The 16,662-nt window shown below is 30.4% G+C and overlaps 4 protein-coding genes across 5 annotated transcripts; 2 read left to right on the top strand and 2 right to left on the bottom strand.

The window, feature by feature from the left end:
- Nucleotides 1-131: 131 nt before the first annotated feature.
- Nucleotides 132-1,705, bottom strand: LOC145749590 (neurexin-4-like). The gene is made up of 6 exons (XM_082565401.1): nucleotides 1,492-1,705; nucleotides 1,325-1,379; nucleotides 1,095-1,217; nucleotides 702-853; nucleotides 479-614; nucleotides 132-319 (listed from the first exon to the last, which is right to left on the bottom strand). Exons 1-6 carry the CDS (start codon nucleotides 1,699-1,701, stop codon nucleotides 132-134), a joined length of 864 nt encoding a protein of 287 aa, XP_082421527.1. The 5' UTR covers nucleotides 1,702-1,705.
- A 563-nt stretch (nucleotides 1,706-2,268) lies between these two features.
- On the bottom strand, nucleotides 2,269-11,464 carry LOC145749638 (uncharacterized). Of its 2 annotated transcripts, XM_082565464.1 has the most exons (26): nucleotides 11,356-11,464; nucleotides 10,967-11,118; nucleotides 10,696-10,856; nucleotides 10,441-10,600; nucleotides 10,101-10,275; nucleotides 9,370-9,587; nucleotides 9,009-9,182; nucleotides 8,845-8,928; nucleotides 8,364-8,526; nucleotides 8,030-8,151; nucleotides 7,594-7,749; nucleotides 7,243-7,516; nucleotides 6,885-7,063; nucleotides 6,580-6,746; nucleotides 6,167-6,354; nucleotides 5,843-5,962; nucleotides 5,625-5,705; nucleotides 5,307-5,471; nucleotides 4,738-4,846; nucleotides 4,482-4,593; nucleotides 4,229-4,357; nucleotides 3,847-3,980; nucleotides 3,528-3,653; nucleotides 3,253-3,400; nucleotides 2,845-3,025; nucleotides 2,269-2,747 (listed from the first exon to the last, which is right to left on the bottom strand). In XM_082565464.1, the coding sequence occupies exons 1-26, from the start codon at nucleotides 11,399-11,401 to the stop codon at nucleotides 2,674-2,676; spliced, it is 3,798 nt and encodes a 1,265-aa protein (XP_082421590.1). In that variant the 5' UTR covers nucleotides 11,402-11,464; the 3' UTR covers nucleotides 2,269-2,673. The 2 variants fall into 2 exon arrangements, 1 of the variants encoding a protein (XP_082421590.1); XR_014283641.1 differs by lacking the exons at nucleotides 2,269-2,747; nucleotides 2,845-3,025; nucleotides 3,847-3,980 and having other exon boundaries at nucleotides 3,381-3,400.
- Nucleotides 11,465-11,767: 303 nt separating this feature from the next.
- Nucleotides 11,768-13,071, top strand: LOC145750317 (ubiquitin thioesterase OTU1-like). Its single transcript, XM_082566317.1, has one exon. The coding sequence runs from the start codon at nucleotides 11,962-11,964 to the stop codon at nucleotides 12,865-12,867; it is 906 nt and encodes a 301-aa protein (XP_082422443.1). The 5' UTR covers nucleotides 11,768-11,961; the 3' UTR covers nucleotides 12,868-13,071.
- Nucleotides 13,072-14,999: 1,928 nt separating this feature from the next.
- On the top strand, nucleotides 15,000-16,584 carry LOC145749947 (cleavage and polyadenylation specificity factor subunit 5-like). Its single transcript, XM_082565841.1, has one exon. The coding sequence runs from the start codon at nucleotides 15,661-15,663 to the stop codon at nucleotides 16,372-16,374; it is 714 nt and encodes a 237-aa protein (XP_082421967.1). The 5' UTR covers nucleotides 15,000-15,660; the 3' UTR covers nucleotides 16,375-16,584.
- The last annotated feature ends 78 nt before the right edge of the window (nucleotides 16,585-16,662 follow it).

The raw sequence follows: 16,662 nt of genomic DNA on the forward strand, positions 1-16,662 counted from the left end.
GCACATAAACAAAAAAGTTTAAAGCTATTTAACTTTTTATTTAATATCAAAGTATTTTAAAACGTTTTAGTCTAACTTTTTAAAATTTATTGTTATTTACAAAATATGTTGAAATGTGAAAGACTTAGCGGTTAGACTATTCCCGAGCATTCCAATCTGCCCAAAGTATGCCAAGCGAACTCGCTAGCATCATCTGTATCACCATGTTTAAAGCCCATAACAGGTAGGTTGTTCTTATCAGTTATGTATCCTTCGTCAGAAGTTTCTGGGCTGCTGTTTTTGTCGCAATTACATTTCTTGGTGGGGTCAACACACGAGTCTACATAATAAAAAGCTTAAGTTGGAGACGCGTAAAAAGATTTACATTTAAACAGTTATGCTTAAACTATCGCGTAATCATGAACGGTCCGTTTATTTTTGCTTGGATTTAATATTGGCAAAACAATGTTTAAATGATAAAGAATAATTTTAATTTTACCAGTTTCACCACAAGCGCAAAATCGGTTTCTATGTGATGTAGCTCCTCCCCAATAATGCATATCTGTTCCTCCACGAGAGATCCAAGACCCCCAAAGGTCACCCTTGTGAAACAGAACTGATGCAATACAACGTACCTAAAATTTTTGTTTAGAGTTACTGTTTTCTTAAAATATGTATTCGCACATTTTGTAACAATGTTGCTAATTAATTTATTTCAACACCTTAATGAATTGTCGACAATGTAAAGAAACTTCAATGAGGGATACAATTTGCCTCAATGTAGCACTGTACTCAACAACATCATGCGCGCATTTTGCTGTTGAACAACTTTTAACTGGAACCTCGTTTAAAAAGTTATTTCCAATTTCCGTCACTAGAAATAAAAATGCTATAATAAGCCAAAACAATGTTGGGTAACAGGTTATTTACTAGTGCAAGTTTCAATAAAAATGAAGTTAACAGTTAACTCTATACAACCATTCGTGTACCTTACCCGGTCCTGATGTAAAATGGATGCGAAAATTTACCCATCAGTCATGACAGCTTAACAATAGCATAACATGTCATTCTTTACTACTTATTATTATGTTACTTGATTTTAATTTAGTTGTTACCTGATTTTAGGATATTACTGAAGTTGCAAAAGACATAAAAAGGTTGAACTAGGTCTAGGTTTGGTGAGATAAGATAAACTCCTGAATGTGCGTGATGCATATGAGAACATGATTTTGGTATGTCTAAAATATACTATATTTTATTGAGTTGATTAAAGATAAAAACAATCTGGGACCAGGCAATAAAGAATATGGTATATTATTAGGCTGCAAAGTTGGTCTTAATTTACCTGTTTGTGTCAATTGCGTAGAAAACCCCATTTCACCCTTATACCCTCTTTCTCCCTTAAAAAACATAGTTATACATTTTTTTATGTACCTACTCAATATTTATTTGGTTTAAAAATATTAATATTTTAAATATGTTACAAATCTACACAATTTGCTGTTTTTATACCTTTTCCCCCTTTGCACCTTGTTTTCCAGGATAACCTTGCTCCCCTCTTATTGTTGTAATTTCTTCACCATTTAAGTTAGCGGGGTAGTTGTGGTTTATCGTGTAACTTGCACACTCATTTTGACCGACAGGTTCACTTGCAGCAAGTATAAAAATAACTGCTAACCAAATCAGTAATAACTGAACTTTTTTTATTGCAACCATTTGCATTTTAATTTACAATTGGTTCTTAAAGTCTAAAAATAGTGATTTTTTGTTTTGCTTTCCAACTGCATTTATAGCCAATTTTAGCATTTTTTTGGCTCTTGTTAATCACCTTTGAAAAAATACTCCCTCGAGCTAAAACTTGGAAATTTTATTGAGTTAATTTTATAATTATAATACATTACATCATTCTTTTAAAAAGGTTTTATGTTTAAGTGTTGACGACAGTTTATATGTTATCCAATACCAACTTAAATAAAAATGGTTTATTAAGAAATTTCTAATTTTTGCAGAGTTTGTTTATTAATAACTGTGAATGTATTTACAAGAACTGATAAAATATTGATGTGAAAGTTTTTGGTTTAAAATTTTTTAAGCAGCTTTACGGTTGACGATTGATTGAAAAAGATTTGTGGTCAATTTAGTTTTTTTTTAGAAGTCTTATTTTTCCTTTTTTTATTTATTTACTGAATTTTTAAGAGGTCAAATAGACTTAATTAATTCAAAATTATAGCCTTGTGATAGCTTTAGGACTTTAAGTCAAAAACAATAATTTATGATGTGGTTTATTATTTACAGCAATTGCATAACATAATTTTACTTCTTCAACAAAACTACACCACTAAATAAAGCAAATTGAAGTAAAAGTTTTTACACTTACACTTGAACCTTGAAGAATTACAAACTTGTACAATATATGAAAACATAATTTTACTTTTTTAACAAAACTACACCACTAAATAAAGCAAATTGAAGTAAAAGTTGTTACACTTACACTTGAACCTTACAGAATTACAAACTTGTACAATATATGAAGCTAGTAAGGAAAGAGAATACACAAACAAGAAACATTTTTCACAAGGTTGAGCTAGTCTTGTGGAAATTAACTGATTAGGATTTTACAGAATCATACTTGCCTATTTACAAACTTAAAAGTAAATTTTCTTTCAACAATCCTATGAAGCTTATTGTAAATAATTAGGAAAGAGTAAAATCTTTCAATGGATTAAGTTGTGAACTGATATGAAGGTTTTCAACAGTTGAATGAGTTGCTTAAAAAACATAAAAAGTATTTTAAAAATCAAGTCTCAAATACAACTAAAATTTAATTATATTTTATTATTTAAGCTTATATTTAATGACACTTACGCAGCTCGAAGTACTCAACTAATCCACGGTCATGCTTGGTTGCTTCGACTGCTCGCTTGAGTGCGATTGCGACAGACAGAGATGTACAAAGTGGGGGTTCCCCAGAAGCTTTGGAGCGCAAAACCCCATAGGGACAAGGGGTGTCCTTAAGGAGCTCAATGTTCCAGATTTCTGGTATGTCCTGGGGGGTAAAAAAATAAAAAAGGCGATATCTCGGGTGGTTGGATATTCTCATCCTTATTTTAAATATCTAGAAGTATTTTGTTAAAATACATAAAATCCTGGATTTCAAGACCATAAAAAAGGGTATACAATAAAAAGGTGTTTTTTTACATAAGTGTACAAAATAAATCTAGTTTAAGTTCATTTGGACAAATGCAAAAACCATTTCACTTATCACTTTTTTACCTTTGACATTGGTGGCTTATAAGTCCAAGTGCCGTCAGTGATTAACTTCCCTGTCTTTTGATCATATTTAAACTGTTCAGTCAACCAAAATCCCACTCCCATCATAAATGCACCCTCAACTTGACCAATATCCACTGACGGATTCATACTTTAAAAAAAATGAAAACTAAGTAGATTGAATAAAATCTAAAAATTTTAATTTTAAAGCTTTCTGTAAAAATTGAGCCTTAAATGTTAAATAAATAGGTGTCAGTACTTTGGGTTTTTTATTTTACCTTTGCCCACAATCATACATAATGTCCACTCTTGCCAGTTTATATTCCCCTGTAATCACATCATACTCAACTTCTGCAGCTGTTGCACCGTACGAATAATACATACCTCCTTCAATGGTAGCATCCCTAGAAAAAAAAAAAGGTATTAAATTGTAGTAACTGTAGACAATTATGTTGGGTCATGTTTCTTATTGTGAACTATATTTAAACAAGAAAATATATTTTCTAAAAAGCTATTTTTCCTTTGAAAGTTCTTAAATTATTTAAATCTTCTATTATTCAAAATGAACTTTTATGTGTATTTTCAAAAAAAAATTACATAAAAGTTGCCGACAATACAACGTTGTCCTTGTAGCATTGGGAGATAATATCTTTCCAAGGTGAATCTGGGGCCATTTTGTTTCGGGTCGGGTCAATTCGACCATTAAGTATTTTACAGCAACCAATTGCACTCTTTAAAATGTTTAAATTCACTTTTAAATAACAACACAAACATAGAAAAAGGCTATTTTTTAACCAAATCAATTAAAAAAAACGTTTACACCACCCTAAAATATTGGTTGGCAAGGGGATAGATGTTTTAATGGGAGTAAGGAGACGATATTTTTTATTAAGGGATGGTTTCTACTTAAAGTTTATTCCATGACAATCTATAAATACCAGAAAAATGCTAGGCTATGTTGAAATTGTTTTTACTGTACCTTACAAGCTAGCTCACTTGAGATACTGCCACCAGAACCAGCGCTGTTTGCTGAAGTGATAGTACATGTACGTTGAATTATTATGTCATTGATATCAACTCCTAGAGTGTATGCCACTACCTGGGCTACCTGAAAATTTTATTGTAACAACACAATTGGAAAGTACAGCAGTTAACATATTACTAAAGATGATAGCAGTTGTAAAGTAGAAAAACTGAGTCCAAACAAAATTTAAATATTTGTTTTATTTTACCTTAATGTTAATTCCCTGACCCATCTCGATACCTCCATGAGTGACCAAAATTGTTCCATCACTTTGGTATATTGAAACCATAACCTGATACCTCGCCCAATCCCAACCAACCCTTGAAACGAAAAGTTTTTGAAAAAATTCAAGTTGTGTTTAAAAAAGGTTAATCAGGTTATCAAGACTGATTCAAATTGCTTGGAAATAAATTATTTTTTTTAAGTTGTTTAATATAGATTTTAAAATTACATATTTAGTTTACCCAAATTTCATCGGTGTAATTGCAAGCCCCCTTTTCTTCCATTTATTGGTTTCATTATAGGAATTAACTTCTTGTTGTCTGTGTGTTACTTCAGCACTGGTTAGCAATTCTGTAAAGCAATTAGATATATATCAACACATATACGGCTATATGCAATTTAAGCATTCCAGACCTCTTTTAATTGTTTTTTTTACTTCTGGATTAAAATTTAAACAATGGTGTTACAAATAATTAATGGTAATATAAATAAATACCTTTTTTTTAAATAGGTTTTCTTTGTTTGTTTTAATTAAATTTTAAAGGCTATTTATAACTTTTGTTACATTTCTATTAATTTTAACTAATCAAAGTTAATAAAGTTAATGATTTATGCAACGAATTGTCATTTACCAAAATTATTTTTTCGGTTAATTGTGCCCACCTTTGGCCATACATAAATATATACTAAACTCGCAACTATATTTGTTTGTGATAATTAACCTGCACACCACAAAAGGCAGTTTATTTTATTTAATTTTTACATTCACACATTTACAAATTTGTCAACATAAATAACTGCAATATCTTACTGTCGTAAACTTTTCCCATGTTACAGTTCACCAGTTTGTGACCATTTAGTGCAACCTGGCCTTCCTTGTAAAGATTTTTGTTCTTTATAACAATGGGATCCTGTTTAAGATAATGGGCAATATGTTCCATAACTAAATCTGCGAATGCAGTCATTTGCACACTTGCTGTAAATAAAAAAAGGGATGTTTTGTTTCCATATTTTAGTTTTAACAGTTTTTAAACAAAATTAAGATAGTAAATGTTCTGCTTTGTATTTTTTTTTAAATGTGGTTCGTGTAATTAAACAGTTTAGTTAAAAAAAATTACTGTAAACTTACTTGGTGATCTACACCAGGTGGTTGACGGTGTGTTGGTCTTGCAAACTTTACTAACAAACTTTCGATTTGGGCAATAATAAGCTAAAAAAATATCAATTTATGAATAATTTTAAAAGACTTTATTTTTGGTCAGCAATTTTAAATTTTTTTAAAGTAAATATTTTATTTTAAAGTAAATATTTAGATAAAAGGTTATTTATTAAAGTAAATTTCTTTACCACTATCGGCCCACAAGTAAACTGCCTCTGAATCACCGAGATCACTGTCATTAGAACAACACCCACTATCTTGAAACAACTTATATTCAATTGCCTGCAATATACCATCTTCAGAAAATCCTGTAAAAATAACAGGTTTATAAAATAAATTTAGTGCAGTTTGTTAATTTCAAACAAACAGATTTTGTAAGCCAAAAAGTTTAAAAGTTTCCCCTTAATCAAGGGATATAAATCACTATTGCCTAATGTTATCTACTATACATTGAGTTATTTATATTAAATTTCACAGCCCAGCTTTTTACAACAAAGTTTAAATCAACTTACCAACTTGATATTCAAGATAGTAAGGTGCTCTTCCTCCTAAAACACTCATACATGTTTTTAAATCAGCTTGGAACCTAACAGGTCGTCGTGTCACATATGAAGCCAGTGCTGCTACACATGCTGCCATTTGCGAGTTTGATGATTTACCACCATATGCACCTCCTACTTGTTTAGTTCGTACTTCAATTCTGGGGACAAAGTGAATTTTTACACATTAGCACACACACCAAACAGAAAATTTTTCTGTAATTCTCCATACAGATAAATTCGTCTGATAACCTTTTTTTGTCATTATTAGGTTGCTAATTAAACATGAAAGTATTCACAAAAATTCATATTTTAATATAACTTAACTAGAGTAACAGGTTTTAGAAAACTACATAGCACTTAAAGAATGAGGAAAGTCCACTTACTTATTGACTGGTAAGTTGAATGCTTTTGCGAGAGCATCTTGAACACCTGATTGCCATTGTGTTCCAATATCAATCTCAAACCCACCTTCTTCAGTGGGGGTTACTATAGCAACTTGTGTCTCCATGTAAAAGTGATATTGAGAACCTGTGTCTATTTTACCTGTTACCTAAATTTTTATAAATTAAAATTAGATTAAGGGGGAATTTATTTAATTTTTAATTACTAAAAAAACTACTAAAGCTTTAGCTGTTACTTTTCCGAATAACATGGACAAATTTTTTTTTAATCTATTAAATACACTTGCCACATGTTTGGCGTTCTTCATGGCAGTTTCAGGATCACCATAACTAAGATCTGGCATTGCAGCTCCTTCAAAAAATGAGTTTTCAGTAATAGCATCTTGAATACTTAATATTGGCTTGTTTTGATTTTTGTAAGTCACTTGAACTGCCGAGGCAATCGCCTGTGCATGATGATCAGTATCTAAAAGATAAATAATTTAATAGTTAAAGCTCTTTTTTAACGCTTACATAAAAAATTAGTTCAGGTTACTTCCAATGCTTAAAGTTAAACCTCTACTGTACACAATATTTTATTATCAGTTAAGTATTGTAGAAGTGTATGTAATAAAATTAAATTTTAGACAGAATATTTTTAGATACCTGCAATAACTATGGCAATAGGTTGTCCAGCATATTTGACATGATCGTCGGCAATGATCGGCACAGAAGAATCACCTTGTGCTATAAACATATTAGAAATTCCAGCTGGTATATCGCTTGCTTTTATTATATCGACAAATCCTTCCATTTGACTGGCTGATGTTGTAATGATGTCATCAAGATCAGCATTGCCAACTTGAGCAAGCACCAAAGCACAACAAAGTTCACCAGTGGTGGGCATATGATCACTTATAAATACAGCTTCACCAGATGTCTTTCATAATAAAATGAATACAAAGGTTTAAATAACAATAATTTTTAAAGCAATTAAATTTTAATAAGCAGTAATACCTGAAGTATAGATGCTTGTTTTGGAAGTTTTTTTGAAACCGGGTAGGTTGAAGGGTCAGTGGAGAAAGTTTGCTGAGATTGGTTTACCCCGCGTGTGATTGGTTGAATTGCACTCTTCATATTTGCTGGTATGGAAGGGCACAATGACAGAAAAAACTTTTAAAAAATGGCAAATTTTGTTAAATTTTAAATTATTACATGAATTTTAGAAAATATAGACAGAAAATAAACAATAAGTTTAAAAATTTAAAAAGTGTGTTAAAAAAACCTTTTCGTACATTAACTTAGTTATTTTGTTTGTTTCCAAACCTTATAACAGTAAGGGTCGTAATTTTTACAACAATTTTGAGTGGTCAAATAAGACTGCTTAAAATTTTATTTTGTTAATCTTAAATTTTTGTTTTTGGTAAATTTAAGGGGGTTTTGTTGAACAAACCTTGTAATAGAGACCAATTGCAAGATTATGAATGTAATCATCGTATTCTACAAGGTCAAAACTTTCAAATTGAGAATGGACGTTTATAGGTGTAAGTTCATCTGACAAAATTTTCAAGGACTCTAAAAAAAAAAAAAAATTGAGTTTTTTGTACAATATTATCTAAAAAATTAAAACAATAATGAAATAATACGAAAAATGCAAAACATTTTTAATATTGTGGAATAATATTTATCTTAATAATTTAGAAAAAGGTGGAAATTGTGTTACAATTTATTATCACTGGATTAAAAAAATTTAAATGCCAAATGGCGTTATTTAAAAAAAATTTAACCTTGCAATGTTGATTCATTTATTTCCTTTCCATTCAAAAATTGCTCAGTGTTTTTAGCGTGTGTAAAATCCTGTATTCCGCCAAAAACAATTGAAACTTGATCAATTTTATTACTTTCTGACATCTCAGCAATGAAAGCTGCATTCACATAAGCATGTGCATTCTAAATTAAATTAAATTGTATGAAAAAGTGATTTAATATAAACAGTCAATGTTTTTCTATATATAACTTTTCTATCTTCGAAGAAATAAATTATTAAATTTAAGTTTAATACTATTGTTATAAGACAAAATTATTTCATACGTTATGAATATAACAAAATTTTTAGTAATTAAGTTTGTTAATGCTTTACATATATATTAATTTTATATAACTGTAATTCAAATTGGCGGTGAAAAAATTTAATATATTAAAAATGAAAACCATATTTTACTTATTTACTATCAATTCCGACATATACAGTATGAATTTTTTAGCTACCTGCCATCTTGGTGTTACTTTAAATGAAGAAAAATTAACATTTTTCTGTGGATCTGGTCGTGGTATTGTCATAGAAACTATAATCTGTAAATTTAAAAAACAAAATTGTTACATATGTATATAAGGTCCATATTTGTATCTAATTTAGAAGAAATCTATTTGACCTTTTTGTCCATAGAAGTAGTAAAAAAGTCAGTGACACTAAAATTCTTGTTTTCACCCAGGTTCACGTCATAAACTTTAATCACTGCATTCATTGCATCCATCAATGTGCAAATATCAGAGGGGAAATCTCTGTGATTAAACTTGGTCATCACATTGCCAGCCCAAGATCCAAGCTATACAAAAGATCGAAATTCAAGCGAAATACAGAAAGAATATTTAAAATTTGTTGAAATAGATAACCTACAAAAAAGCCTAATATTTGTTATACATAAACTATATTTATTACACAAAAGATTATGTGAATTTAGAATATTTTTTGGAGAAAAATATAAATTTTGTATTAAATGAAGAGTTTATTACATTTCTAACTGGGACTGTGGCAACCCTCTCAATATGTTCAGCAACTTTGGAAAAGGTCTGAGAGTCGTCTTCAACATTTTGCAATGTTAGTATGATGTCATTTAAGGTAACACTTGCCCCAAATTGGATTTGAGTGTTTGTTATTTCAATTTGCTTTAGCTCAATGACTGCTGTAATGTCAACTAGTTGTGTTGGAGAATTTTCGATTTTGTAAATCCCTAAAATTTGGCATATTTAGTTTGGTGAACATGGTATAAACAAGAGTGCTTATTTAAAACGATCTATTTAATTAACTGGGTAAGTAGATCTTAAAAATTTTAAATGTATTTTATGGAGTAAATGTCACTGAAAAACAAACATAATAAAATTAAATAGATTTAATTTGCAAACGGTACAACCAGGTACCTAACAGATAAAAAGAAATTAAAATCCGTTTAACAATATAAAAAAATAATCCAAATAAAATCATCATGTGATTTGTTGGTGATAATGCATTATTTGTTGGGATTTCAAGTAATAAAATTTTATGCATTTTATAAATATTTACTTAGCTATTTAAATCAAAGCTTACAAAAAAATAAACAAGCAGTTTTATTGAAAACGTGCACCCACTAAGTTAAACATTAATTAAAATTAAATTGTTATTATGTATACACTGTTCACTTTTAAACTAAATTGCACAATACCAAGGTTGAAAGTTCATATTTCATCGTTTAGGTTTAATTCTTTACCTGTGCTTGTATTTCCACATACCAATCTGTAGCTTTCAGTTTGGGCCTTTATAATTTGTTCCAATTGCTCTAAATTGAGAGGTCTGGCCCACTGTGTTGTTTGATTTGTTAGCTTGAGTTGTGTTAATGGCTGCATGCAAGACTTCGTGCACTTTTTCTGACATTTCCCTAAGTCCTTAAAACAACAGAAGTAACAAAAAATTATTTTTAAATCTGAAATATCACAGCCAATATTGTTTTTTTGAACTATACAACATTAATATAGTTGGATGTGATATTTCAGATGTAAAAATAAATTTTGAGAGTATTTAATTTAAGCCTTATCTAAAACCATATTTACCTCTATATCCTTGCATTGATTCATGATGCTAGGATCAGCATCTGATGCAAATGATTTCATCGCATCCAAGATTGGCCGATAACCCGTACATCGACAGATATGCCCATCAAAGTTATCCACCACATTTTGTTGTGTGGGCAAGTTTTCTTTTTCAAGTAAGCTAAATTATTTTTTTATTTCTAAAATCTTTTTTTGGCTGTTATTGTATATAAATTGTTACAACCTGATAAAAATTCTATTTTTAAATTTTTTTACCTGTGCATCGACATTACAAAACCGGGAGAACAATACCCACATTGACTACCCCCAAAATCAGCCAGGCGTGACTGAATAGGGTTAAATCCATCTCTTTTAGATCCTAATCCTTCCACTGTGGTCACATGACACCCGTCAATCATACAAATCGGTAACAAACACTTTAAAAATAAGTTTAATCATAAAAAACAAGTTCTATTATAACCAATTTTTTAGTTTTTCATGATATTGATTTATAAATTCGAGTAATCATTAAATACTTTATTTTTACCGAATTCACCGCCTTTGTAGTGTCATTTGGTCGCAATAAAGAAACAACACAGCATCCACAACCTCCCTCCTCACACATTACCTTTGTTCCACTTAATCCTGGTTGTTTTCGAAGCCATGTGCTTAAGGTGGTCAAGGGGTCAACATTTTTAACTAAAATATATATTTTTAAATAAATTTTAAAAAATGTAATTTTTTATACAGGAGATCATTGAAAGTGTAAATTGAGTAATTTCACTAAAATTTGTTTACAGTTCTTCGAAAAAATTTACCAGTAAAATTATCTGACCTAATTAAGTTGTTGATGGTTTTTTTTAGTCAAATAATAATTAAAAATAATTTCATACAATTAATTTTATATTTTACCTAACATATTTAAATGTTTATTACCTTCGTATTGCTTTTCATTGACGAAAAAACTAATATTCGATGACATTGCTGCAACATATACTTGTCACGTTGCGTTTCAAAAACAGAATGCAAGTCCAGTAGTTTGGCAAACTGATAAAATGGAAAAACAGCACTGTTGTTTTAAAACCATAAACAAACACGTAACGGTATTCCCCCAACTGAAGAATTTGTAAAATGTTATCGGCAACTATTCCTGTTTTTTGTTTTTTATTAAAAAAATGGTTTATTTAGCTTTTAAAAGTGAAAAAAAAGTGTCGCAAAGGTACAAAGTTAATTTATATTTTTTTATTTCTAACGAGGACAAACGATATATGTGAGAAAAGTTTAAATCAGTCTTCCGTAACATCTTTTCTTTGAATTCTCTCGGGCGTTTTTAAACAAATAATTTAAAAGTAATTAATTTAATATTTAACTAAAACAGAAAAAAAACACTATAGATTGGATAGTATTTTATAGTGGGATCAATCCAATCTATATTTGGTTTATATATGTAACTGTTAACTAACATTTCCAACTGCAATTTTTTCATTACAAAACGTTCAAACTGCCAAAGCAGCAAAACGATAGGCATAATTGCACAAAAAAATGGCAGCTTTACAACTAAGATGTAAATCTGAAAAAGGAACACAACGCCTAAGTAATAAATTAATTTCAACATCAACTTTAAATGAATTAAAAGAAGCAATTCAAACTGCAAGTGGTGTCAAAATTTCCTCGCAAAGAATAATGACAGGTTATCCTCCTAAGACTTTGGATTTATCAAATTCCGAAGCAACTTTAAGTGATCTGCATATTCGATCTGGAGACACCTTTACCATTGTTAACACGGAAAAAAAATCGACACTTAAATCTCAAGAGCAAAAAGCAAGTTTTCCTGAAATGAAACGAAAAGAGGTGCCAGCAGATAATTCATGTTTATTTTATAGCGTTTACTTTGCATTACATGGTCACTTATCAAAAAATAATTACAATGAGGCTAAAAAATTTCGTGCAGATATTGCAAATGTTGTTACTTCCAACCCAAATAAATACACTGAAGCCTTTCTGGGCAAAACAACATCAGAATACAGTGTTTGGATACAATGTGATACTTCTTGGGGAGGTGGAATAGAACTTTCAATATTATCTGAGATATATCAAGTTGAAATAGCAGCTATTGATATTCAAACTGTAAGACCTGACATATACGGACAGGAAAATAAATATGCCACTAGGATATTTCTACTGTACGATGGAATACATTACGATCCTATGTTTCTTGATCCAGATGATAGTAATTTTCCAATTCAAACTATATTTCCTGCCTCCGATGATATGGCCTTAACTAAAGCCCTAAAATTGGCTGATGATTCAAAAAGTGCAAGGCAGTATACTGATGTTGCTAACTTTACCTTAATGTGTTTAACATGTAACACTCGATTAACTGGGCAGAGATCAGCTCAACAACATGCCAAGGAAACAGGGCATGGTAATTTTGGGGAAATCCAATAACGATTTTTTTAGTACTTTAATGTTTTTTATCTACTTGTTGATTAAACTGTTGTGGCTTTTTTGACTTTTTTTTTGTTGAAGTACACCATAAGTTATAATAAGAATTCAGAATAAAAAAAAAATCACAATTAAGGAGAAATGTCTTTTTTTTAATGAAATGTTTCTATATCACAAAACACACATTTTCAGAGTAAAGTTAGGGGAAATGGAATTATTTAAAAACGTTATAATGTCGATGGGTTGAATGACATTTATGAGCATATGCTGTTCCGTAAAATAGCTTTTAATTAGGTTTCAGAAATCAACAAAAAGGTGTTAAAACATTTTGGTTGTAAAGTCATGATTTACATTGCAAAAAAATATATTTAATAACTACGTTATTTTTACTCTCATGTAAATAAAATTTTGTAATAAATTTGCATATTAGTTACTGTTTTTATACAAATTTGTAAATTAGTTCCATTCTGGTGCTAAAAAATAAATATAATAACATTCTTTCAGTATTTTTAGATATTCTTTTGCATTTATTTTTAGCTTACAGGGGGTACCTTTGTATTTTTAAATCATAACGGTTTTATGCGGACCCATAACCTCTGGTACTGCGTCGTTTACTAAAGCACTTTCCAAAACTTTTGATAATTTAGTCTTTACAGTCTAAGGCCATGTAGAGCTTTAATTTTTGATTTGATTTTTAATAATTGCTGGGTCTGTGCGAAGTAGCAAAGCGAATTGCTAAAACAAATGCTGATGCGATTAGTTGAAATCCGACATTAATTAAATCAACACTGTACTTCAACCGTAGTTTTTCGCTTCCCGTTTTCTGCAAACAGTTGCCAAGGGAAACAGTGGTAAGGTATTTATAAATACGAAAAAAAAAATTTGAGTTATGCTAAAAATGTGTTAATTTTTTAACTAATTTGCGGCAGGAAATCGCCCCTGGCGAAAAATGTGTAAATTTTTCGCCCAAATCGAGGATAAGGTCACCCAAAAAATTTATAAAGTTGGTGTTATATTAAGTTTGATTTACTTAACAACTTCTGAAAATTACAGCTTTCGAATCCAACTAATATTAATTTTATAGACCCTAAAACTATTCCCGCGTAATACCGTGTTGCCACAAGTTTAGTTTCACACGCCAATAAACTACCTCTGACGTATTAGTTAATAACTCGACTTTTAGTTAACCGAATAAGACGATTTAAATTTTGTACGAAAGAAAAAGACTTTACCTACAGTAGTCACCCATCAAACCCTCTTTATCGCACCCTGGCGAAAAATGTGAAAGCTTTTAAAGTTAACCGATATTTAGTGATATACGAAAAATCGCTTAAATTGAATTAATAGTTGAAAACGATAGGAAATATGTCAAAATTGGGTGTTGTTATCTTTTTTTTACTAACATCTGTTAAATCATTTAATTGCGTAATACTTTATTGAATTGCACGTGGGAAAAGCAGTTCAAAGAATAACGATATGTGAAATAAAGTACAAATATTTAGCTGTAATGGGCATTTTTTATTACCCCAAAAAAGCCTTAGAGTATGCCCAGGGCATGGGGTTGTTGGCTTTAAGCCAATAATGTGATAAATGTCACACCCCCATGACTCTGGGTAACTTCAGCTGTACTCTTGAAAATAAACGCTGGAATTGTCCCAATCAAGTAAGTTATGTTTATACTACATTGTAATTAAATTTAAAAACTAAAAATGACTATATATGTTGTTTAATTACAAAAAATTTTTTTATAAGCAGTCGTAAGGAAGGGAAGTTTTTTTAATATATTAGTATCTTTATGTTCTTTTTTGTTTATATTGGTATCTCTATGGTCAACCTTTCCTAATCGAGTCATTGAAGCATGCGGATTAAATTACCCAAAATGCAACAAAACAACATGCTTGATTTTATTGTTTTGCAAGCTTAGTTATGGATTGGTTTTGCAACTAGACGCAGAAAATATCATTACTTACTTATATATATATATACCTATTATATATATATATTTTTTAATGTTTACGATCTATAGTAAAAACGTTGGCAATAGCAAATTAACGCCGTGTGGTCGAAAAAAAACCAAAGTAATTAAATACTCCCATAAATTTTTTTGTTAATTTAAACATGTTAGTTTACACCTACTAACTAAAGAGTTTTGGTTAAGTTCGTAAATGAAATGATCAATCTGACTAATAAATAGCGGTATTAAAAAATTAATTATCAGTGACTGTTTTGCTGGCCTGCCTTAAAATCACGGACAGACGAAGCTCTATTAGTCTCTATTAGTGTCATACTTGGTTTTTAAATGCAAAAAATGCAGAATTTTTATACCTTTTTGTAATCTTATCTTGCGAATTCTACCCTTTACCGCATTTATTTTAGTACTACTTGTTGAATTTGACGAATGTTCTTTTGACAATATATTTTTGGGTAGTACTAAAGCACGGGATGCAGAAGTTGCGGTGTGCGGAAAATACCGAGGCTGTATGTAAATGTTAACAGAAAATTGCTGAATACTAAAAAAGGACAGAATTTTTACACCCTTCCTAATCTTCCTTGCACTTCATAGTTAATTGCACATAATTTCTGGGCCTTAAAATCAATTCCACATTGTCTCTCAGCCCTTTAGGTAAAAACTGCATTTAGACTGCAGTAAAATATAAAAATGCTGTTTCCTCCCACGATCTGCAAATTTTTGATAACATTCACATACGAACTAACCCGCACTATTCCTCATCCCGTACTTTAGTGTTATCAATATTTTTGTCTTTAGTTTTATAATAACTTCATAAGTACTGAGATATGGCAGTTCGGAGGCAAAGCAGTGGCAGTGGATCTGGGTGGCCTCGCCACCAACAATATAATAACAACCAACAATATAATAACAACAATGATAATCATGAAATTGTAAAAGCGCAAAATGTGCATATTAATCGGGCAATCAGTTTGTATCCTTTGACAAACTATACTTTTGGTACCAAGGAACCTTTGTATGAAAGAGACAACACTGCCCAAGCTAGATTTCAAAGAATGCGAGAGGAATTTGATAAAACAGGACAGCGACGTTCCGTTGAAGGGGTTTTAATTGTTCATGAACATGGGCTTCCCCATGTTTTATTACTTCAACTTGGAACAACATTTTTTAAGTTACCAGGAGGTGAATTGCATACGGGTGAAGACGAAGTTTCTGGTTTAAAAAGATTAATGACGGAGACGCTTGGTCGTCAAGATGGGGTCGCGCAAGATTGGGTTATTGAAGATTGTATTGGAAATTGGTGGAGACCAAATTTTGAACCCCCATTGTACCCTTACGTACCAGCTCATATTACCCAAACAAAAGAGCATATTAAACTGTTTTTGGTACAGCTGGGTGAAAAGGCGTTATTTGCCGTGCCCAGAAATTATAAACTTGTTGCAGCCCCCTTGTTTGAGTTGTACGATAACTCTACTGGTTATGGCCCAGTTATTTCTAGTTTACCACAATTGCTAAGTCGGTTTAACTTTCAATACAATTGAACATTATGTAATAGATTTCAATTTTAATATTTGAAGCTTTTCACAGCCATAATTGTATTTGAATGTTTTTGTCAAGTTTAAATTATTAAAAATTTAATGAGTTGACTAAGCTGTGAAGTTTTATCTCAAAAAATGTTTTGTAATAAAAAAAACTTTCGATCATATGTCTTTAACTATTGTTACCAAATTTGCTTTTTTGAATATATATATACACCTTATCCAAACTTAATCATTTCTATATATATTTAATGAAGGGATACTGTCATTTTATAATCCCATAATTAACAT

The sequence above is a fragment of the Corella eumyota genome, chromosome 4 (genome assembly GCF_963082875.1).
Source record: "Corella eumyota chromosome 4, kaCorEumy4.1, whole genome shotgun sequence".
Taxonomy (NCBI): domain Eukaryota; kingdom Metazoa; phylum Chordata; class Ascidiacea; order Phlebobranchia; family Corellidae; genus Corella; species Corella eumyota.